This window comes from Phodopus roborovskii, unplaced genomic scaffold, assembly GCF_943737965.1.
Source record: "Phodopus roborovskii unplaced genomic scaffold, PHOROB, whole genome shotgun sequence".
In the NCBI taxonomy this organism is placed as follows: domain Eukaryota; kingdom Metazoa; phylum Chordata; class Mammalia; order Rodentia; family Cricetidae; genus Phodopus; species Phodopus roborovskii.
Genome location: NW_026126461.1, coordinates 15,879,979 through 15,904,334, shown reverse-complemented (window position 1 = coordinate 15,904,334; position 24,356 = coordinate 15,879,979). Strand labels below are relative to the sequence as shown.

Sequence of the window (24,356 nt, the reverse complement as noted above, 5' to 3'; positions counted from 1 at the left end):
TGGCTTTGTTGTTTATAAAACCTTTGGATTCCAAGGGTCCTCAAAAGCATCTTGGAAGGTGTGAGTGTAGCCACCCAAAGAAGGCAACGAACGCTGAGGGCCAAGTAAGGTATCACAGGTCACACGCCTCAACTTCAGACACCTGCAAAGCCGATACCCGCTAGTGCCAAGATACGCTAGCGCAGAGGGTGCCAGCTGTGCGTGCGTCTGAGCATCTGCGCAATTTCCCACACGGGTCGTGCCTCTTCGGGTCTTTAAGCTCGCATTTCTAGCATCTTCTTGAATGCTTTTCTTGTCTTCTGCGTACAGTCGGTTTTATATCTTCAAGTGCGCACGGGCTTGAGGCAGTTTGGCTGATATTTTTTGCTTGCTCGCTTATTTAATATCTATTAATTTTACTTACGTTACAAACAATCTTGTTTTACATGTCAATCCCAGTTCCCTCTCCCTCTCCGACTCCACTCTTCCCCTGACCCCCCCAACCCCCATCACATGCCCTTTCTGCTCCCCAGGGAGGGTGAGGCCTTCCATGGGCAGGGTCATCAAAGTCTGTCATATCATTTGGAACAGGGCCCAGGCCCTCCCCTGTGTGTCTAGTCTAGGCTGAGAGAAAGTGTCCCTCTATAGCTCTGGTGAATATTGACACACTCAGGCACGAACAGGCAGCACTAATTGTACTCAATGAGTTGTTTAAAAATTAATAATAGTAAGTGAAGAAGAGGAATAGGGCGTGGGAGAGCACCAAGGAGAATTGGACAGGGTGGATATTATCACAGGCTTGTAAAAAGAAATAAAAGTTTGAATTAAAAGAACCATTAAATCCCAGCTCTCTGTGCCGGTGATGTCAGCACTGGCATTTTGTAACACATAACCCACTCCCACAGTTTTTTGTTTTGTTTTGTCTTTTGTTGGTTTGGGGGGGGTGGGGGGGTGGGAATGTTTTGTCAAGCCACAGGAAAGAGATTTGAATGCTCACATCTCAAGGGGTAAGGTAGCAGGCGCCTGGCCACACCCTGCCAGGAAGCGCCATGTGCCACAGGGAGTCGGTCAGCTGCGTTAGACTCTTAGCCTCCCTCTCACGTCCGAGAAAGTCGTGTGGAAAGAGAAAATGGACTCTTTGACTGATGGCACCAAAGAAGAAAACGTATAAGAAACAAGAAAAGGCCATCTTTCCTACAGGGCGAGGCTCATTTCATTCCGCAGAGCACCTCCCTGGGGTAGCTGCCAATTGTTAGCGGCGAGAGTGATGTTAGCCACTTTTTTAAAGAAAGTCCACTCTTGAGTATCACGGAGATAAATGACTAAATGTTGGAGAAATCACTTTCTTCCGCGGTAGTAGTTTAAGAGGAGTAAAGAGAACTCAAAATGCAGATAATATTGGGAGACATGAAAACAAAAAAAAATGAGCCATCCATGAGTGGCGGCATGGCTGCCATGGAGAGGCGTCCAGCTAAAAGCGAAGGGTCAATGTCTGGGGATGCAGAGGCTTCTTTGAGGTCCCGGCAGTGCCCCGGTGGGAAATGACGCCTCTGCTCTGCTCTGCTCTGCTGCAGGACCCATGCAGGAGACCATCTATGACTTCTGGAGGATGGTGTGGCACGACAACACTGCAAGCATCGTCATGGTGACCAATCTCGTGGAAGTCGGAAGGGTAAGCTGGCCCTCCCCTGCAGATGCCCTTTGGTCCCTTGCTGGGTGACCGATAGGGAGACGCGAACCACGTTCTTGAAATACTACATATACTCCGAAAGAAATCCTAACCACCTAGCTTCTCCTGTGACTTAACCACAATGGCTCACGTGTTTTCAGAAAGCACATCGAATGGCTTTCTTCTGTTGCAATGGCCACAGCCGGGAGCACGCTCGGGATTTAGAAGCTGTCGTTACCTGGCTACATTGAGCACACAGAAATAGCTGTAAGCGTCAGTGCTGGTGGCTGGGTGTCCACCCCCCATGGGTGCTACAATAGACATGACAGCCTTCTAAGTCGGGGGAATTGTTTCCAAGAGCATTGTGCACTGTTCTGTCTGTGGACTGGAAATCAGCGTGTTGTCATGCTCCAGCATGCCTCGGTGTCATAACCTATCAGAATGGAACCATAATCTGCCCCAAAGTTCTTATATGCATGCCTGTCTCTAGTGACTGTTCATGAGTTTTCATTTTGTTTAACTAGGAAGCTGATGAGCGGTGGTAATCTTAGCAGATTACCTCCAGAACATAAGTTTTAAACCAGAAAATACAAAGGGTATAAGGCCTTATAATGGATTCAAGTCCATGGTGATGCTCAGCTCAAATGAGGAGCCCATTACTTCTTAGGGAAGCTGGTATTTATACCCAGCAAAGGCAGCCTGGTAGTTGTCCTAGAATTGAGTTATTGAAGCAAGAATCTTAAAGTGGGGTGGTTCGTATAGTTTGGGGTAGGTTTCAGAAGGGCACAAACAAACAACGGTTGTCTCAGAAGAAGACCCCCCAGTAAGTGGGATATACTGAAAAGATGGCAGACTAGATAACCTGACCTTCAACAAGCATCTTGAAATTCTAGATAAACCTTGATTATTTTTAAAATTTCATATACATCGTATGAGTATGTAAATAGACCTGTTTAAAATATGCAACTTAACACTCAAGAAAGTAAAACTACCCGAGACCTGATGTACACGCAGGGCTGGAGACTATAATGTGCCCAGAGGCAGGCAGGGGAGCTCTTCTCCGTGAGCAGTAGCCGGATTTGGAGCTCATGAAGGTCAAGAGATAACACCGTGGGACCATCAGGGTTAACATAAAATCCAAACCTATGGGGTGGATGTCAGAAAAAATCAAGCTCGGGGAGGGAGTGTGGGAAAGAGGAGAGAAGAGACCATTCACCTGCCCTGGGAAAACACACAGACATTGCTCCAGCTTCACTTAAGACCACAGGCAAATGAAGCTCTGCCAAATTCATGGGTCAAGATAAGACCTAAAAAAAAAAAGTGTCACATGAGAATCACCCCTCCATGTCTGTGGGCTCCATGGCCATGGGTTCAATCACCTATAGTTTCATACTACACACGCACGCACACACACCCAATCTGTATTCAACATGCACAGACTTACTTTGTTCTCTAAACAATATAGTGAAGCTGTTGAGAGTAGGCTGTAGTGGGCATCACGAACCATCTAGAGATGACATAACTCACGTCTATGAGAGGAAATTGCCTAAGTTCCATGCAAATATTGTAACAGTTTACATAAAGGAGTCCCCAGGGGAATCCTAGAACCAATTCCCCACTGATGTTGAGGGAGCGATGTATAAATTCACAGGATGCAAGAATAATAAATGTAAAAGTTCCTAGATGAGGCATCTAATTCGAGAACGTAGACAGAGCAAAACCAAAGAACGTCAAGGAAAGTGGAGAAGAGATTAATGAACCTGGAGTGATAAAGGTCAGCAAATACAAACCTAGTTACAGGAAACATTCAAACCTTTGGCGAAGGATCAGAAATAAAAGGAACAAAACCAGGTCTCTCCAGTATTAGGAAGAGGATAGCGACTTTGTGGTAAGAGAATAAATGAATAGACTTGCTAATCTTGTAGAAAAACCATATTCTCTAAGGCCAGTTCCAAAGGAAAGTGAAATTCTGACAAAACAATTATTTAAGAACTGAAGCACGTTCAAAAGTCAGCCATGAATATGTGCTAAACACTGATGTGTTTCCTGGCGCCCAATATTCAAAGCTTGTGTTATATAACTTTATACATTACAGGATACAAATATATTGTGTTTTTTATAAAAAAAAATAATAATTCTAAGGAAATTGAAAGTGAAAGACTGCTTTTCTATCTGACTTTTGAGGATGGGACAACCTTGAAATCCATCCCAGACAAAGGCCACAGGAGAAGAGAAAATTACAGGTGTCACAAATTGATAGGAAGAAATAAATGGGCCAATATGTCAAAGCAGAGGGCCCAGATGTTGACTGCAGGCCTAAGTGGAAAGATACATAATTACAGAGCTTTGCAGACAAACCAGCTGGAACACTGCTTACCCACATGAACACAAAGAAGAAAAAAAAAAAATCTCTTCCGCATGCACTGGCCCCAAACAAGTAAACGCTAAAAACCTACATATCACAAATATGGCTTTAAAACTAGTAGAAAACATTACAGGGGAAATATTTAAGACTTTAGAGTAAAAAAAAAAAAAAAAAAAAAAAAAAAGACTGTTTCAAAGATAGCAAAAGCTTGGATATGACCAGAATTTTTGAAAATGTAATCATGTAAAGTTTTCTGTACAGCAAAGGTTGCCCAAAGTGACAAGTAGAGGTAGGGAATGGGGGGGGTCCATTATGTAAAACATTACACCTTTCAAAGCAATATTTTCTATGCCGAAGGTAGAAAACCCGTTTCTCTCCATTCTGTTGCTTCTGGGAGCCGGTGACGGTAGAGTGCGGGTCAGGTGGCTTGGAGCCTGGTCCGGCAGGTGTAGGTCACGTGGGCAGCCTAGAGGGAATCTGCCGAGCAGGAGGAGTGAGATGCAATGATGCCTACCCGTGCACCCAGCAGATCAGAGAGCCGAAACACAACACCCAGAGCTGGGAAGCATAGGCCACCGCCATTTATGTTCTTAGAGCTTTGGAGGCTGCTGAGTTCACATCAAGGCCACCATGTCCAGAATCCCGAGAGGGCTGCTCCTGGCATTCACGTGGCTGTCTCCTCACCGGAGTAGCATGGCAGATAGAGTGAGCGCACACAGACAATGATCATAGTGGGTCAGAGCCCCACCCTCTTAACTCCATTTATCTTTGCTCCTTCATCTCCAGATGTAGCCCTCATGGGAAATGGGTAGTCAGGTTTCAACACTTGACTTTAGGGATATGAGGCGTTCCATCCACGACCACCTACTTTGGGGAGTTCTGGTATAGACTGTGTGATAGTTTCTCCACATCCGGTAGAGAAGTTCTTGCCCATTACGGGGACCCAACAAGTATTAGGTATTAATTTATGTTCTACTTTCAAACCTCAGATCAGCAGTGATTTTCCTGGATGTTGTAGGGTGGGGTATGGTACTGGAATTCATTCTTATTTAAGAGATAAAACAGTTTTGCTCATTGTCCCCCTCCCCCTCCTCAATAACCCCCTCCCTCCCCCAGAGTGAGTGGCTTCCTGGACAGTGTCAGAGAGCAACTAAGTATGCCTTTGAACTCTCCTGGGGCAGAGCAGAGAATTCTCTTGATCTTCCATTCCTTCTGAGGAACTGCACGTTCATTCCAGTCTCTGAAACCTCCACAAGACTTGCAGAATTGTGCACACCCCATAGCTAGGGCTGTGGAGGTGGTGGCCCGGGTCTCACAGGCTTTTACAATAGCTACATCCCCCACCCCCCACCCCACCACCACCACCACCAAAGAACTTGCCACCTCAGATTTTAAGCATTGGCTTTGCTGAAGTAAGTTCTTTCGAACAGTGAATAATCAGTAAAACGGCAAGGTCTGCTAGTGTTCAGGACTAAATATGCATGTGTATTTTGTTTTCCTTAGTTGAAATTCCCAGGTGTGCTCTATCTAGACTCAGTAGCCTTAAGAGGGGAAAGTCGTCTTTACATATGATGACTCTTTACTTTGAGGAAGGGTAGAGACAGTGTGTTCTTTGATGTGGACACAGAAGGAGACTGCACTGTTAATACTACAGGGAATGGAGTCATAAAGGCTGGAGAGATGCCTCTGCAGTTAAGAGCACTCACAGCTCTTGCAGGGGACCAGGGTTCAGTCCCTACCACTCATGCAACAGCTCACAACCATCTGTAACTCTAGTTGCAGAGGATCGGACACTCTCTTCCAGCATCCCCCAGCAAGACACACACTCAGGCAGGACACCCATAAACATTTCTTAAAGAACTAGTAACGTACAAAAGACTATGGGTACATTTTCCCGGAAGTCAGGCTTCGTTTCAAGTGGTGTGGTCCCGTAAATATAGCAACCGAAAGTGACCATCTGTGGTGGTCACTGTTCCTGCTTCCCATCAGGCCCTTGGGCCTGCCCTGGAAGGGGTGGTCACTGGTTTTTATGTCAGTGGCATTGACAAATCAGTACAGAAACCAGGCAATGGGGTGTAGTTGAAGGGGACAAGTTGCATATTAGGTTTCTGGTTTATTTGCAAATTTACGTCCATAGGCTTTCGAGAGATAAGAATGGAGTTTTGTTTTTAACAAATCCTAAACTCTCACCAGGTTGGTGGGGAAGGTGGTGGTGGCTCAGAAGAGGCCTCTCGTCCCTTCATGGGGTCGTCTTCAATTAGTAGTGACATTAATGGCATCCATTCTTGAATGCCTGCCGTGGATTTGGAGGTTTTGACAAGAGGTTGTGTCCCTCCCTCATGGGAAAGGCCCTGACCTTGTTCCAGGCCATTTCCTGTTGTTAGTGCTGCACCTTTGTTTAGAGGCACCTCCCCATTTCCCATGCATAGAAACACCAATAGCAAACCATCCAAGAAATCAAAGTGACATGCTTTTTAAGGGCACCTGCTACCTACTTAACATGTGCACCACACACAGGGTGCGTCCTTCATGAATTACCCATGAGCCGTGCACAGATGCGTGTTTGTTTACCCAGGCTTGCTTCCGATTCGTTAAGTCGGAGCTAGGGACCTGTGTGCACCCTTTCTTGCCCTCGAGCTCTCGGCATTAGGAAGCTTTAATTGCCTGTGCTGGAGCCATTGGGAGGCCTTCCCTGTCACAGCACCTGGCGTGGAAAACGGGGACGCTCCACTCTCCTCCGGCGGGGTCGCTGGTACACCTGCCAGGACCTGTCACTATCTGGGCATCCCCTTTCCGCCCACGTGTCTAGGAAGGGACCCTCCTCCAACAGCTGCACAGGTGACACTGAAATGGCACTGGCTGGAACGTGTGGTGACTGTCTTCCCTGTCTAGTGGGCACCTGAGGGACAGCTGCCCTCCCTCCGGTTGCCAGTTGCCCAGGCATTCCCATTTTACACTGCTTGCGTGGAGATTCAAAAACGAGCCCTGCCGTGGTGTTGAATGAATCCATCTGCCGGAAGTGTCATAACCAAAGCTGCAGGGCTCCCAAAGGAGATTTTTGCGCCGGTAATGTAAGCTAATGATTCCTAAACATATTTAGTCAGTTTTATGAAGACCTCATTAGAACGCGACTGTTTATTAAAAAAATCCAAACGAGGTCTCACAGTCATTTAGGGAAATTATTGTTGAGTCACTGAATGGTTGTGGTAACAGATGACAAAGTGTTTGACGACTGTGGAAAGTAGGGAACACGGATGTTAACCTCTGTCACAGCTGATGAGGAAAGGAGACCACCTACCTACAGGGTGTTGTGAAGAATGTACATTCCTTGCATGGTTATTTCCCCCTGAAGGAACAGGAAGTAGGGGTGTGTAATAGAAACTCGGTGTCAGAATTGGCTTCCTAATACACCTATAAAGAGGGTGTACTAGAATTCCAAGTGCCCCTGTTCCATAGGGAAAAGCATATCAGGCTTTCATCAGTAGAGTCCCAATCCAGATCAATGGGAAACTCGAGAGAGAGAGAGAGGGTGGTACCACCCAAAGCGCAGGCATAACTAACTCGTTTACCTGTGAGCCGAGCTCTGGCAGCCCTCACCAGTGCAAAAGGAGCAGACCCTCCCACCACAGAAATTCTTGACTTGCTTGAAGACATTGCTGGATCTTACCAGTAAGGGAAGAGAGAAATCATTTTAATATGCCCTCCTGGCTTCCGTTTTAAACTCTACTATTCCTTTTCATCGGTTTCTTTTTAGTGAAGCACATTATTTTCTATTGAAAAATCGTCTTCATACAATATATTCTGATAACATTTTCCCCTCTCCCAGCCCCTCCCAGATTCTTCTCATCCCTACCTGCCTGGCCCTTTCTCTCTCTCTGTATGTATGTATGTATGTATGTATGTATGTATGTATGTACACATACACATATACATATACACATAGATATATACATATGTATGAATATGTGTGTATCTATACATATATAGGTATATGTGTGTATACATACATACATACACACACACACACACACACACACACACACACACATATATATATAGAGAGAGAGAAGACAGGCAGACAAAACACACAAAATCCAAAGGAAGAAAGACAATAAACATACCCACACAAAAGAAAAACAACAACACAAAGTTAGAAGCCATAAAATTGGGAGCCATAATATACAAGCAAAAGACCAATAAGACAAATAAAAATCCTAGCAAAGCAATGCGGCATGCCCTTAAGTGTGGCTAATATACTGAGTGAGACCCCACTAGAGAGAACTAAATTTCCCTTTGCAAGTGAGTGTCAGTCGCAAATAGCTTTTTGCCTAGGAGTGGGAGTGTGTGTCTGTTTCCCCCGTCAACACTGACCCCATCCGGCTCGAACCTGTGCAGGTCTTATGTGTGAAGTCACGGTCTCTGTGAGTCATGTGTGCATCAGCCCTATGGTGTCTGAAAGACATTGTTTCCTTGGAGTCACCCATCACCTCTGACTTACAATCTATCTGTCCCCTCTCCTGCATGGCTCCCTCCCTAAGCCCCAAGGGGAGATGTTTGATGAAAACATCCCAGTTAAGACTGAGTGTTCCAGGGTCTCTGTGGGTCTCTGTGTGTGCGTGTGCCTGTGTGTGTGTGTGTGTGTGTGTGTGTGTTTTCCCATCTAGTACGAGAAGAAGCTGCTGTGATGATGTCTGAGTGAGACACTGATCTATGAATATAGCAGGAGTCAGTCCTTTTATTGCTGTGAACTTGGTTTTCCTCTAGGTCCATGTCCTATGTGTCTCTGCCACCCAAGCAATGCCAGGCACAGGTTCCATCCCAATCAGGGAGACTTTGGTTCCTCCCACAACATTTGAGTCACTATCACACCCCAGCTAAACAATCACAAGGATAGGAGACACCCAGTGTCACTGAGCCTTTCTGTCAATGTCAAGGGAAGGACTTGGTTGTCTCTATGAAGAATAAGTCCCTAGCCGCACCCCTGAGCTAGGAGATTTTTCTCTACCTAAAGATCTCAGTTCCCTATAAAAATTTAAAACTGCAAAACATGTCAAGAGGCTACTCTGTCTAGTTCATAAATTAAGGCCAGGCCCACTAATCCTTCTTAGTGCAGTTAACTGGTCATTTAACAATATATCACTGAATCCATAGCACCAAGGAATAGGAAGATATTTGTAATTCCCTCATCCTCATGGCATATTAGATATGATATTAGAAACCCAAGTATAATGGACAATGGTGACAGACTTACGTCAGAATGTGACTGTGCTAATGAAATAGATTCTGCCTATGGAACCCGGGACTCGGAGAAGGCAGTGAGAGGCTGAACCGTCCTAGGAGAAGTGATTTCAAATGACAAGAGTAGGACATAAATCATTTTAGCAGAATAAGGAAGGAGGGAGAGTCAGTGGCAGGACGAGAAAGCTGGTGGCCTGGCACATCTGGCACATCTGTCTTAGAGTAGACGGGGACTCTGGTACTGGAAACTAGTTCAGGGCTCGAAACGGAGGGAGGTAAAAGGGGGGGACCATCAGTCCCTCTGGGAGCCATTAAGGAAGTGAGTCAGCGGCTCTGATTAGCACTGTTGAAGCGCAGCTCTGACTTGACACAGTAGAGTACACCTGTCGTCCCAGATACTCGGTTGATAATGAATAGAGTCTCTGTGTGTTTTGCGGGGCTAAACAGCTGCAGGACCAGGCAGGACAGAAACTCTGTCTACAAGTGTGCTTATGGGAGGTCACAGTTTGGATGTCATTGGGGACAGATACTGTCTTAGAGTTTCTATTGCTGTGAAGAGACACCACAACCACGGCAACTCTTACCAGGAAAGCATTTAATTGGGTGGCTTACAGTTCAGAGATTCAGTCCATCATCATCATGGTGGGGCATGGCGGCCTGCCTGCAGGCGCAGTGCTGGAGCTCAGAGTCCTACATCTTGCAAGAAGACACTGGGCAGTATCCTGAGCACAGGAAGCCTCAAAGCCCACCCCCACAGTGACACACTTCCTGCAGCATGGCCACACCCACCCCAACGAAGCCACACCTCCAAATAGTGCCACTCCCTATGAGATTATGGGGGCCAGTTACACTCAAACTACCACAGGTACCAATGAAGGAAAAGGAAAACTTGAATATATACCTGGGTCTCTGGCTTCGTGACTTGGACAGTTAATGTAAAGACTATTCACCAAGGACCTACCAAACCCCTTCTGCCTCACCCCATCCTCCAGGAAAGGGCTGAAGATTTAAGGTGGCTGGTTGTTTCCATCTGGTTATGTGGCGTCTGAGACACTGACTGGAAAACCGGTGTGAGCTTTCCAGAAGTCTCCGGAAAGAGGTGAACCGAGGGCTCTGGGAACCTGAGCCCTCGACTTCATTTCCCAGTGCCTGCTGCGCCCTCTCTACCCTCGGCTTTAAACTAGACACGAACACCAAGATGAAAAGACAAAGCACAATCTAAAAAGTGTCAACACAAGGATTATAGTAATTACCTGTACACGGGTGTGGGCGGGTGTGTTGAGTGATAGGAGAGCGTATCCGTGTGTTTTCCATTACTATAAGGGAATACCTGGCGAAAGCTACTTTATAAAGCAGAGAAGCTGACTAAACTCCGTCTACAAGTCTCAGCAGCACTGCTGAGACTCTTGCAAGGCCTCCTCGGCTTCACCACGGCCCAGTGGGGGCCTCTGAGGCTCTCTCCTCTTCGTTCATTCTAAAGCTACTGGAATTGAACTACACAATATCTACCCCAAAGACACAATTCACACTAATTCTTCAAGATTCCACCTGTAAGATCCGTAGCGGTTTTAAGTTTCTGCCCTCATGATACTGTTAGCATAAGACACTGGGGGTCATGCTCCTATGTTATCGGGGAAGGAGCTGTGTAAGGACTATTGTTTTTCTGCCTGCCGCTGGTCTTGTCCCGCCACCGCGCCAGCCCCAAATAATGCACAGAGACTCTGTATTTGCTATAATGCTGTTGGCCAGGTACTAGTTTCTTATCGGCTAGCTCTGTCTTAAATATTAGCCCATTTCTGTTAATCTATGTATTTCCACGTGGTCTTATCTTACCGGGGAGAGGCGGCAGGCAGTTCTGTTCTCTCCAGTCTCCCCATGCTGACTCCTCCCTACTACTTCCTCTCTCCTCCTTGTCTCCTAGTCCCGCCTATCTTCCTTTCCTATTGGCCAACAGTGCTTTATTCATTAACCAGTATGAGAAACATATATACAGAATGACACCAAACATCAGAGCTGTGTTTGAGTGATAACATTTAGGCATAGGCAGAATTGGGAACATGAACATAAGTAGCTGGAGACAGCAAATAAAAATGCAAGAAGAAAACTGCAGAGAGAACGAGAGATCAAGCTTCTGCTGCGTACAGTTGGTGTGGACAGTCACAAAAGGCTGACGCTGAAAAGGGAAAGTGTGTCCTTGGGCACTGGGTGAGGAATCGGGTAACATGATTAAACTCCGCAACAGTGGTTTCATGGAGGGACGTGGAATTCACAGAAGGGGTCCTTCGACTGGGCCTGAAGCTGAGGCTGGGAGCAATGCTCCCAGAGTGTGCAGGGTCTGCCCTGAGTGTGGGATCTGAATGGAGGCATGGGAGGCAACCAGGGCATGCAGCAGGGGTGCTGCGGACGTGCCCAGTGACAACAGAGAGCTGAGGTCTCGTCACGGAGAGCTGAATGCGCACTTGTGTGGAGTTTCAGCAGCTTCCTGTGAAGAGTCCCCAAGGCTTTGCACGACGAAGGACCTTTGCAGGGGACACATTGGAGATGATGCAAAGACAGCCACTTAAAACCAGAAAAACCAGCCAAGGGCTCGACAAGGAAATGTCACTGGACCACTCTCCCTCTGGTTTCAGAGGGAGGCCTGTGAAACGCTGTTAGGCCAGGAGCAACAGAGATCAGTTCCAGCTAATTGAAGTCAAAGGGGAATTCGTTGGAAGAATACCAGCGGCTCTAAATGCTAATGTGGAAAGTGAAGATTGCAGGCAGACAGGAAACGGCACGGCAAATCCAGAGGACAGGGAGCCAGATGGTATGGAAGGACACCTGTGCAAAGATGATGAACACTGGCCCTTCCTCCTTATCTTCAAGATGCCAAAGACAGGATAGAGCATCCTGGCCCCCAGGTTCAAGTACCATCCCCATGTCCGGGACCTCTATGCTAGTTAGGATTTTGCTTTTGTTTTTTGTTTTGTTTTGTTTTAGTCAACTTGACACAAGCTAGGGTCATCTGGGACCCTATAGGCAAGTCTATGGGCGTCACTTTTGATTAATGATTAATGTGGGCAGACAGCCCACCGTAGGTAAATGCTACCACTGGACAGGGGACCCAGGGTTGCACAAGAAAGGCTGAGCAAGCCATGGGAAGCAAACCCGTGAGCTTCACTCCTCCATGGTCTCTGCTTCGGTCCCTGCCTCCAGCTTCCTGCCTGGCCTGAGTACCTGTGTGTTTCCCTCAATGGCTGCTGTGATTGGGACATGTAAGCCAAATAAATCCTTTGGGGGGGGGGCAGGAACATGGTATTTATCACTGCAAACCAGGATAGCCTCTAGCGGAGAAGCCACCCCACAGGGAAGACGTCTCTCCCTGTAAGGATATCAAGAATTCATTGAGAGGGACGTGTACCTGAAATGTGTTCTGCTGCCATGGTAAAATACGCTGACAAGTCCGGCCCGAGAGGGGAAAATGTAGACTGAACTGACCCTTGTCAGACCCTAGCCACAGAGGGAAGGGGCGATGGGCGATGGGCGCATCGGTGTGGGAAACCCCTGACGATCTGGAAAGAGGGAGAGTGGAAATCTTGCTGTGGGAGTGCAGTGCGCTGAGGAGCCAGGGAGGCAGGTTACAAATCTGCGATGGCGCCTTACAAGCTTACTTGGGGTTGACCTCACTGGGATGACCTCATTTCTCTGGTCCTGCAGAGCAGGGTAGGTGCGGTCGCACTTGAATGAATGCAGCCAAGGATAGCACAGAGTCACAGGGTGCACAGGGTGCCACTGTCCCCAGGAACATCAGTTTGCACAGTAACAAAAGGACCGCAACCACGTCTGAGAGGCTGCGGCAAGTTGGGCACAAAGCTGTTTGAGAAAAGGCTGGGCGGAGGGGTCCATGAAGCAGGGCCCTGTCTTCCCTTGTCCTGGGGAGAGGAGGGGGAGGGGGAGGAGACAGAAGGCCTAAGCAGTGATGGCAGTGGGTGGCAGGGGGCAGGACTTTGTTGGAGTGTGTAGTCCATCATGGCGGGTGAGGCCAGGCGTTGGCAGAGTGTGAAGGGCTTGCTCGTGTCTGGACAGATGAGAATGTTGGGACAGATCTAGGCAAAGAGTGGGCGTCTGTGAGAATGGCCAGGTGATTTCTTGCATGGATCCAAAGGTCTGGAAGAAATCAGCTCTATGTAGGGAGAGTGTGTAAGCTAGTATAAAAATCATGCTTCACGCAGGGGGAGCTTCTGTTCGCCCCTTCCTTCCATGGCCATCGTCTTCATTGGAATACCCCACGTTTAAAGACACGTGTGCTTATAAAATGGAAGCCTTAAGCATATGAGTGAAGGTCACTGCCCCTGTATTTGACATGACAGACATACAACTGTATCCAGCGTACCTGATTAGGTTGAGTCCCTAGCAAGTCAACCTAACCCTGCACGTCCCTTTAAAAAACAAAAAAGTCTTCCCTCAAGCGCCAGTGAACTTGAGAGATGGTTCCCGACATGCCGTCATCTGACACCGTTCCACCAGCCATCTCTCATGATGCCACCCTGGCACGGTATTACCAAATCGAAGTGCATCTGGGCATCGGAATAATGCATGTTTTTGTTACCCAGGTCTCAAGCAGGCTCCCAGGTAAGGGCAGGCTGAACACGGACAAGCTCTGTCCCAGGCATGGACTCATTGACACTCTATCTGTTCGCTCCCTTCTGACTGTCCTGAGCTAGGTCCTCTCTCAGCTCGCTCTGCCTCTTCCCCTCCATCTCCTGCAGTCTCAGAGATGCATGTACGCAGCCATCTACCTCCGTGACTATAACGTGCCTGAGAGGTTAGCAAGGCTGTTCGTAGAACAGATGGACGCATGTTCCTGGAACGAATGTATCACAGCCCAGGAGATAGTATCACCAACCCCAGCCCACTCCTATGTGCTCACACAAGCTATCGTTCTTGATACCATCATTGCCCAGAATACAGGAAGTCACCAAGCCACAGTGGTCCCTAACTCCTGCTCACCGAGTTGAACACTTAGGGATGCAACGCCCATCCTTAAACAGTTTGCTGACAGGTGCTGATGGTGCGCTCACTCCAAGGCAGGATCCTTTCTCCCTTCTCCGCTTTCCACCTCCACTTACTTAATCCTCTAAGGCCCAGCCCTGCTTTTCTCCTAAGGCTTACAGTTATCCAGCCAAGTGAATACATGAGCAAGCCAGCGCCTCCCAAGAGGATGGGCTGAGAGAGGCAGAATCATGTGTTGAGCAGTTCCATGGTCTTTCTATAAGTGACAAGACAATATAGCATCTCTAGTTTCCTTCTTTATAGAAAATTAAAGCAGTAATTCAGAAGGCAAGGAGAACCCATTACCTTAGGACTTTTATCTGGCAGTATCTGCCCTGTGTGTAAGACCACACAGGGATAACAGTTGATGGTATAAACTACAGCCCCATCTCTCTGAGACTGGGTTTCCAGACATGCCATTGCTATAAAACCCACTCAACTCCTTCTACCTGACACAATGATTGTATAAGTCCTTCCCTGGATTACAGACATGTCAACATCACCAGAGGTGTATGGAGTGATGTTGTTTTAGCGCGTGGAGCATTGCTAGATTGGAGCTACACCCTAGTTGCATTAGTCATGAGTACAGAAGACAGGAGAGTTGGATCCCAGGATTTCAGTGGATTGTTTACTGGGTGTTGCTGTACAGAAGCACAGGAAAGAGCAGGACAGCGATTTGGTTGGAATTCCATCTACAGAGGGGTGAGATGCTGCATGTACACCTATGAGCTTTGGCTTGGCTGTTGCATGCCTCAGGACAGGCCGCCGATGACATGCATGCATGCATGCAAAGGACCCAGGCAACTTTAAAACACTGGGACTACAGAAATGGATGCATGCATCCATGCTTTTTACCCCAAGGCCATCAGAAGCGGCTGGGATCATGAAGTAGGACTTTGCCTTTATAAGGACCCCACCCTCCCGGGCCCCATCTAACAAAGGCTTGAAACTGCGTGGGCTTCCTGGAGGTATCGTCTGTCTGCACCACCTTCCCCTCCTCATCCTCCCACAGAAAGGGCTCCTTTCTTGCCGGACACGCTAATGATGTAGTCAGCCCTGGGAAGCTGCGGATTCCCTCCTTTAGAATTAACACTCGCTCTCCTGCACCTCCATTGCAGTTCCATTCAGAAATGTCTAACAAACACTCAATTATACCAACGCTGTGCTGAGCGCCTTACAGAAACAGCGTTCGTGGCAAAACCTTTATCGCTGTCCTCCTGCAGATACAAGAGAATGGAACCTCTAAGAGGTTACGTAACTTGCCAAACATCGCAGCTAGTAAATGGAGCTTGGCTTTTAACCCAGAGAGCGCCACCCCGAGGGATGTGCTTTGATCACTGAACTTGCCCTGTGATCTGCCTCGAGTTAGATTTGCTAATTGTGCGTGCCTTTCCAAAAATGTTACAACCATCGTTCATTCCTCTGGACCCCAGCGAGACCTAGACACGGTTCTGCTTGTAACTGACTTTAGGGCTACCCAGTGATGAGCAGGACAGCCTGCAAGCTCTATGTCCTAGGCTACAACATTGGCTCTTGATAATTTTGAAATGCTGATCCCTTTAACCTTTTGCTCCTGCCTGTCAATCAGATTCAAGTTAGGTGTTTTTAAAGTATGGATGGTGATCTGGACCCTGCAGAATCAGTGTGAGGCAGCATGCCCTACCTTCCTCCCAGAAGGAACTGGGAGCATAGAGACCAGCCTGAGCCCTTGCAAATCACTCACCTTCCTAAGTCTCCATGTGAGAGTACAGCTATGAGAATGTCTCCCCCAAACCAGTGGCGGCCCTATGCATGGAAGCTGCAGTGACCTTGCAAATGACGGTTTACGCAAACTATCTGTGCAACTCCAGCTGTTTGCTTCAAGATGCCTCCCAAGAACACAGACACTGTTTCCTAATTCCCCTTGGAAGTACATCCAAGCCTTCCAGTAGGAGACTAGGATGGCAACCTGTCTCCTGTTTCGTCTTATTTCTGGGGAGCACCATTGCAGAAAAGAATAAAAACAGCGTGGACTCTTGCCTTCATTTTCCTTCCGGCATCACAGACCACACAGTTGTACTGCTCAAGACTTCTCCCCGTCTGTTCCCAAGCATCCTGTCTCCCTTTCCAGACTCTGCCAAGTCTTGATGTCACCGAAGGTCCTCAGGATTTGTTGAGAATCGCCGCAAGGAGTTCTGATATGTGCTGGAGTTTAGAACTCTTAGTGTAGCCATGTCAGGATGCTTTCAAGGTCAAGACGATATACTCCCTGGCTCTGCCCTACCGCCATGCACACACAGTGATGCTATGACCTCAATAAGCATGGAATTATCATGGGCTATGAGTTAAAAATTACTCTCCTTAAAAACTTCTTCCAGATCAAGATCCTGACATTACCCTCCTTCCTGTGTTTTGAGTTAGTGAATCTTAAAGCCAACTCCCCTTGGGAGTAGGGACTGCGTCTCTCCTGCAGCCCACCACCGTCATGAGCAGACAGCGGTATGCAGGGTACCAAAGTAATCACAGGGTCCCGAAAGTGGCCTCATCCCCAGGCTGGCGGCTGCTGCCACACATGATGAAGACGTGTGGGAGGCAGAGCCTTGCTCGATGCTGCACAAGTACCCTCGGGCTGCAGGAGACAGCTGGCTTGGTGTGGGATCAAATGGAGGAGCATCTAGTTGTGTGGATGGAGCCCACGCTCCAGCAGGTGTGTCTCCAAAGCCTTGGCTTCAGCATCTCTGGGTGTGGAGTCAGAGCTAAGGGGGTGGCTCCAAGCCCCACATGCTGCAGAGTACAGTCTTCGTCTCTAATGAAACATGCTTTCCTTCCTGCTCCTTTCTCTTTAAGCAAACTAATAACTTGGCATGGGCCCAAGCAGTTAAAAAAGAAGGTACTTAGAGGAACTCAATTTAGATGGATTTTTAGTAGGCTGAAACAGATGTGGCAAACCATTTCAAGATACTCTGGGAGATGAGCTGGCGAGGACCAGATTCGAAATGGCCCCTCTGCCTTTTCCGGACCCGCCCCCAACAAGTGCTGGTGTACAAGATGTGAGTTGCCCTAGACACTTCCTAGAGGGAAGTACCTCCATGCTTCTGTTTTCTTAATTGCCACCAGATTGGAGCCTCCAAGTGGCTCTGGGCCAGCTCCATCTGTGCATATCAGAGGCGGCCACCATCCTTTGCTTGGAGAGCAGCCACACCTTTACCACCAGTGTGGCTGCAATGGGAGCCCTTGACTTGGGAGCTACCCTGCATGAGCTGGACATGGTCTAACATAGGGGTTCCTGCTGCCTGCCTGCTACATCCCGACCTGCAGAGTTGCAGCTCTGCAGAAAACTGCACAGTAGAAGTAGGTCAGAGTTCAGATGCAATCTGAACAGGCACAAGGGAACTATCCAGAAGAGAAACTCTGGACCCTCAGTCAAGAGTTTCAGCTCCTTGAACCCAAAGCATTGAAGGCCCCGTGTTAAAAGTGTCCAGGCAGAGAAGAAAAGGAGAAGAAAAGGCCAAACAATGCATGGCCTTACACCGCTTGCACACGCGCATGCATACACACTTTTTCTCTTACCCTTTGCACAAGAAAACAAAAAGTTGTATTAATTGAGTTACTCCATTACCCACTGCCTTCCGCTTGCGAAAGACACAGAAAGATGAAAGCAAGGCCTTCAGCACAGAAGGGAGAGTCCGGTGTGAGCTGTGCAAGCACCTCTGTTAAGGACATCCATAAATGAAAGTATGGTCGCCCTCCAGGCAAACCCCTCTACATATACACCACCTGTCAGACCAACGTTGCACATGAAAGGGAGAAATTGTAGGTCTCTTTTAATCTGGGGTATTTTAGATATCGCTTGGGTATTCGTGATGGATATTTCTGAGATGCCGTCGATACGCCCTTTAGTAATGTTGCAGACAGCGTTTCCAGGCCAAGGCGGTGGCGGGGCGGTTCCCAACGGGGATTGAAAACAGCATGAAATCAAACCCATCTTTGCCCTGTGCTTCACTCGCCTGGGACTCTGATTTATATGTCATCAACTAAGTGTGATAAGGATGGTCTGGTGGAAAGTTTCAAGAGTTTAGAGGCAGCTCGAGACCTAGCCAGCCACGAGCCCCACTGCAGACATTAATGTGACACAAATGTTTGCTATTCTGAAAGGGTCTTCTCAGCCCAGAACCCTTCCTGGAAATGTTCCCTGTCTGCAGATTTCCTCTTATGTCTGCCTCCGTGAAATACAGTTCTGTGTGACCCCTGCGTATTCACCACGTACAGGGTGTAACCTCCAGGTGCTACGGGACCTGAGCAGTGAGCAAAACAGCCCCTTTCCCGCCAGCCAGCTGGCCGGTAACGCCCGGGGCCAAGTTCTGTATGAAGGATCCCATCCTTGTACCAAATAAGCTCCTTTGGGAATCAAAGAGTTCACATCTCTGGAGAAGAGACTTGGGGATGGGAGGGATCTAAGCACGAAAGGATTGGGGAGGGAGGGTCACCTGGAAAGAAGTGGATGGGAGAACATTCCCATCAGAAGGGGTGGTTTTGTACCACAGGGTCTGTCTGAGGATTAGGGTAAATGTATGTCCTTGAACATAAAATAGAAAATCGGAGTGACGTACATTGGATTGGAAATGCAAGCTGTGGCCAGTTTTTAAAGCTGCTTGCACCCTACCCAGATGGGGGAACATCTGTGGGGGAACATCTGGAGGCTGCACATCAGCTCCAATAGGAGGCGGCCTCGGGGTGTTGCCTCCATGCAGCATCTGTACCAGATGACCCCGTAGACCAAACTGAGATGTGGCGGAGGAAATATAAAGGATAGAAAAATTATGTCAAAGGAATCTCATGTCGACACCAAGAAAAACGAAGCCATTACATTTGCAAGCAATTGGACGCAAACTGGGGATCGCCATGTTAAGCGAAATGAGCCAGACTCAGAAAGACAAATTCCATGTTTCCTCATATATGTGGGACTTAGATTTGTAATCGTGTGTGTGTGTGTGTGTGTGTGAGAGAGAGAGAGAGAGAGAGAGAGAGAGAGAGAGAGAGAACTAAAAGGGAATCAGGAGGAGGAGATGGTAAATGTGTCAGGAAGTAGAGAGGATAATGGAATACATGTAATAAGAAATCAGAATGGCACCAACTGGTAGAGGGAGAAAGGGAACCGGCTCCAAGGCGGGGAGGGGATGTGGAGGAGGGATGCACTTGAACCAAGCATAGAGATGCACGCCATGGAGGTGTGTCACCCACTACTTCCTACACTAATCTGAAATGACTTTTGAAAATACAGTGACAAGAGTCTGAGCGAGCGTCTGAGGTAGAATGAGTTACAAAGCTGCCTTCCTCTCCAGGCAAAGCTATCTTCTCTTCAGTACTGAACCAGATTTTCTGCTCAATCTCCCCCCCCCAAAAAAAAAAAAAAAAAAACACCCTTGGTCACTTTCTGAAATGTAAGTTTCAAAGGGACTAAAATATGCATGCTTCCTCTTGCGGTTTATTTTTCCAGGCTGTTTCCTGAGTCGCAAAGATGGGAAGCGAATGCTTACTATAACGGGATAATGGCTACGTTTTGTTAACTTTAGGCCACTTCCCTAAATTTCAGTCTTCCCCGTGACTTCAGTTTGGGACCCGAGGAGACGAGGGAGGGGAGTAGGGTGTCACTAAAAACAGTAACAAGCTTGGCTCGGGATGTGCAGCTGACCCGTATGTGCAGGTTTAACCTGTGCATCATAGTATGACCGCCTTCTCCGCAGGAACTAAATGCAAACCTAACCCTGTCCTCCCCTTTGTGTTTCTCGAAGGTGAAGTGCTGCAAATACTGGCCAGACGACACTGAGATCTACAAGGACATTAAAGTGACTCTAATAGACACAGAGCTGCTGGCCGAATACGTGATAAGAACGTTTGCCGTGGAAAAGGTGAGTGGGAAAGCCGGAGCGAGCTGCAGACGGGGATGCAGGTAGGCTCCATCGTTTCTCAAAACGGCATCCCTGACGCCAACCATTCCCATTTCACAGCAGTCTGTAATTTGCGACCAAACACAAATAATGCGGACCACGGTATTTTTCACTTTAACCTGGCTGGCCCTTGTCTGCCTCCTCTCTCTCTCTCTCTCTCTCTCTCTCTCTCTCTCTCTCTCTCTCTCTCTCTCTCTCTCGCTCGCGCTCTCTCTCTCTCGATTCATAAGTCAAAGTTTATTGAACCCGGATGAATGCGCAGCGGTGTGATGAGTCTCCCCTGCGTGGAATGCGGGCTTGGGTTCCCCAGGGCTGAGCTGTCATAAGTGCTCCTGGAGTGACTGACTACCTGAGCCCTTCAGGCTTTCTCAGGCCCAGACTCCCAAGCCCACATGAGGGACCCCGTCAATGACAGCAGTCTGGCATGAGCCAGTACCCTCCTCATCGCCACTCACACTGGGGGCTCTGCCCTGGGAGGTGTCCCACCTCATCCCACACTCGCATGGCTAGGGCTGCTTCTCTGGAAAGCGCTGCTGTAGGGCGTAACAGGGAATCTCCTTATTCCCCTCTTTCTGCCGACGTAGGGAGGGGCCGGAGGTGAAGCAAACTGCAGTCCATCCAGAGAAGTGCCACAGGTACGCTGTGGGGAAGGTGGAGGTGACGTGACTGAGGGACATTCTGCCCACAGAGGCCTTCAGGCTTTCCTGGTCCCCAGGCCTCAGCCCTGCACAGCCGCGTGTCAGTGCGTCGGAAATTTCCTCTGCTTTCTCGTCGAGTGTAGCAGACCCCTTGGAGGCCTGAGTGATGCCAGACTGCTGGCCACTTGGCCCCTGGCCCTCCCCCTCGATTCTGCCTTGTCCCTGCATCTAAGTACACTCTTTAGAATAACCAGGGGGTCTCTGGGGAAAAAAAGCATGATCTGCTTATTGTCTGGTTCATACTGATGACTGGAGCTGTCTTTCCCAGAATGAAAGTCCAAATTTGTGACAGTCTCACAAAGCTGAGAAGGCTTTAGTTTATTTTAATCTGTTTCCCATACTATTTAGTTTCTTTTTTTTTCCTATAACCTGTCCTTTATAACAATAATAATAATAAGGAAGAGGGAGGCTTCAAACAATGTGGGTTCTGGGGGACTCAATTCTTCGAGTTCTGAGCCTCACACTTTGATGTCGCTGTTTTTCCTTCTCGGATAAGACTGCTAGGAAAGCACTTGTGAGGTTTTTGCACAGCCCTTGGCAGCAGCACTCATGAATAACTGCATTAAAGCAGCAATAAAAGAACCTGGGTACTTTTTTCTTAAGCCCCTGCTTAAACACGAAGTTCTTTGAACAACAGTCAGCTGCTCTCTAACAAGCTGAAAATGCATCCTGGATGCTAAAGTGGGGGTTGGTTTGTTTCTTTGCTCTGTTTTTAACCTTTCGGTGTCTCTGCTAAATCCTAGCTGCAAAGGCATGTCCCTCAGATGGGGGTGGGGGTGAGGGCTGGGAAACCATTGGGACAATCAAAATGCGGTGTTGCTGCTTTTCAGACCTGGTGCATGGAGTCTTCAAGAAAACATGATCCTTTAACTCTTGGAGAACACTCCTTGGACTTTGGAACTGTCATTAAAAGCGAAGGAAAGGAAGAAGTTAGATATGGGATCCAGGGTTTCCATAATTCTATTTTGAGAGCAGGATGTAACAAGAGACCTAACCGTGAAAAATAGATTGATTTGGACTCTATGCCAAAGTTACCAGGTAGCCCCAGGCTGGAGACCCCGTCCACATAGCTCATCATTTTGTGTAACATACGATACCCGTCATGTCAGACAGGCGGCTATGAGGTCCCCATGGACCCAGACCTTGTCTGCTTTGACAGAATGGGAGCTGGAAATGACAACCGTATCCTCTGTGCCTAAGAGACACCCTGAGACTTAGAGAACGCAAGAGGAATAAGATGCCCGGCCTTAAAGACGGACACACCCTTCCCTATTCAGCCCGTCATTCCACAGACATAAAGTAAACCCACTCTGGGATAAGCACAATGGTCTAATGTGCAGGCTCCCTTCCCATTATACTGAATGGAAACATTAAACGATTTACACTCTTTCATACAGCACCAATGCATTTCCAGTGAAAACTGAAGAAATAATGTAATTAGGATGCAGCTGGAAAATACTTAGGCTATGTGTTTCCCAAGGAGAATTGGTTGTTCGTATACAAGGAGGAGTGTTGTATCAGAAGCAATTTCCTTTGCTAATCCTGACGGTCATGACCACAGTAGAAGTAGAACTTGGTTGTGGGAACAGGTTTTCTGGATTCTTGAAGCTAACGTGTACCTTTCTGTGAAAACGAGTCATAAGGACATGAGTTGGGAGCCCATCTCATGATATATGTCACTCTGGGGCTGAAATTGAGTATAGAAAAATCTCATTCCCTATCCCTTTGAGGACATGAGCATTTATTGCCAAAGCTGACCTGGCTCGGGATGCCTGACATCAGATTAAGACCACCTGTGGCCAAATCATTGTGTATCATTCCACGGGAGGGAACTCTCTAAGGGTTGGAAGGGGGATGGCTACTTGACTGTCTCCTGATGGGGTCTTTGGAGATGGCCAAATGTTACCATTTTTCAATGGTGAGGAAATTTGGCTTTTAACTGCCTAGTACCGTTATCCTGGGATCCAGGATCCTGCATGGTTCATTTGCACTGAGTCCTTGTATGCTTGCTTCTTTCAAACTCTACTAAACAATGGGATTCTCAAAGAAAATAGACCTTTGGCATTGGGTGCATCATTACATGAAAGATACATTAACACATTGACAGCAAATAGCAAATGAGCCTTATTTTAAACGTATGGGCTCACATCTCCCACTCTGTCCCAGCCCATAATACACAGAGTTTATTCTTCATTCACTAAGCATTTGCAAATGATTCACAGAGAATCCGGTAAGGTTCAGGCATGCTCGTCTGTAAGATATAATGCAATCAAAGCAAAGTGTGGGGAGGCAGTAGAGGCAGTGGATCCCAGATTTACTTCTGCAACCCTGGTGTTCAAAGTAAGTTTTTGTTTTCCAAACAGCCTTTGGGGTAAGGAGACGGCTCATTGGGTAAGGGGGCTTGCCATGACAGCAAGATGGCCTGAGTTCAGTCCCCCAGCGTCCACATCAAAGTGTGTGTGCCTGTGAGCTCAGTGCTGAGGGAACAGAGACAGGCAGACCCTGGGAGCTCATTGTCCATCCAAAGAAAACGAACCCTTGAGGGCCAGGGTCAGTGAGAAACCCTGTCTCAAAAGAGAAGATGGAGAGAGCAGTCGAGGAAAATATTTCCGCGCATGCGTGTGTGTGTCTGTGTGTCTGTCTGTCTTTCTGCACGCTGCATACACATGCAGATATTATACTGCCTGGTGACTTACGGCGGTCCCTAGCTCTGCTTCCAGGAGATCCAGTGTCCTGTCCTGACCTCTGTGTACACCAGGCAGGCATGTAATGTACTCACGCCTTCAGGCAGAACACTTCACACGTAAAAATAAATCTTTGTAAAAAAATAATAATAATTAATTTATTAATTAATTAAGAAGAGCAAATTGAAAGCCAAAATAAGCATGATGTCTCCCCCAATGGTATCCCCTGTGCCATTGCTGTCAGTCTGGGATCAGGCAGTGCCCATTTTCTTCGCTCCCCTGGTCCGTCCAGTGGAGGGTTCCAGTCAGAACTCTTCTAGACCCCCATGTTTCCTGACTCACCCGCTTCCGCAGAGGAAATGGCCACTTGAGAAAGGACGAGGCACCTTCCTGCTTCTGTAGCTCTGGCTTCTATAGCTCTTAACTAACTTAGTATTTATAGCCTCAGAATTGCTGGGGTTTGGGAGAATAGGCTACACATTTGCTTGAAATAAAGAGAGAAACCCACCTGAGCCACAGATGGAAGCAGATATGCTGGTCCGTCTGTCTGTCTGTCTGTCTGTCTGGAAAGGAATTCTCATTTCTAAACCCTGACAGTGTGTGTCCTCCATGAGGGGACCCTGAGCCAGGACAGGGGTCTTAACATTCCAGCAGTGGCTAGAGAACAGCTTTCCACATAGTCTGCTTTGTAAGAAGAGATGTTTGAAGGACCAAACAGACCCATTGGTCTCCAGGAATGAATGGCGCGTGTAAATTAGCATGGCC

General features: G+C 47.8%; 1 protein-coding gene across 1 annotated transcript in view; it reads left to right on the top strand.

Annotated features, from left to right (window-relative positions):
• Window positions 1-24,356, top strand: part of Ptprm (protein tyrosine phosphatase receptor type M) — a 449,915-nt gene that overhangs the window by 402,274 nt on the left and 23,285 nt on the right. The window contains exons 21-22 of the mRNA XM_051190901.1: window positions 1,554-1,651; window positions 20,054-20,170. Of these exons, the coding sequence (XP_051046858.1) occupies window positions 1,554-1,651; window positions 20,054-20,170 (215 nt within the window). The remainder of the gene's footprint in view (window positions 1-1,553; window positions 1,652-20,053; window positions 20,171-24,356) is intronic.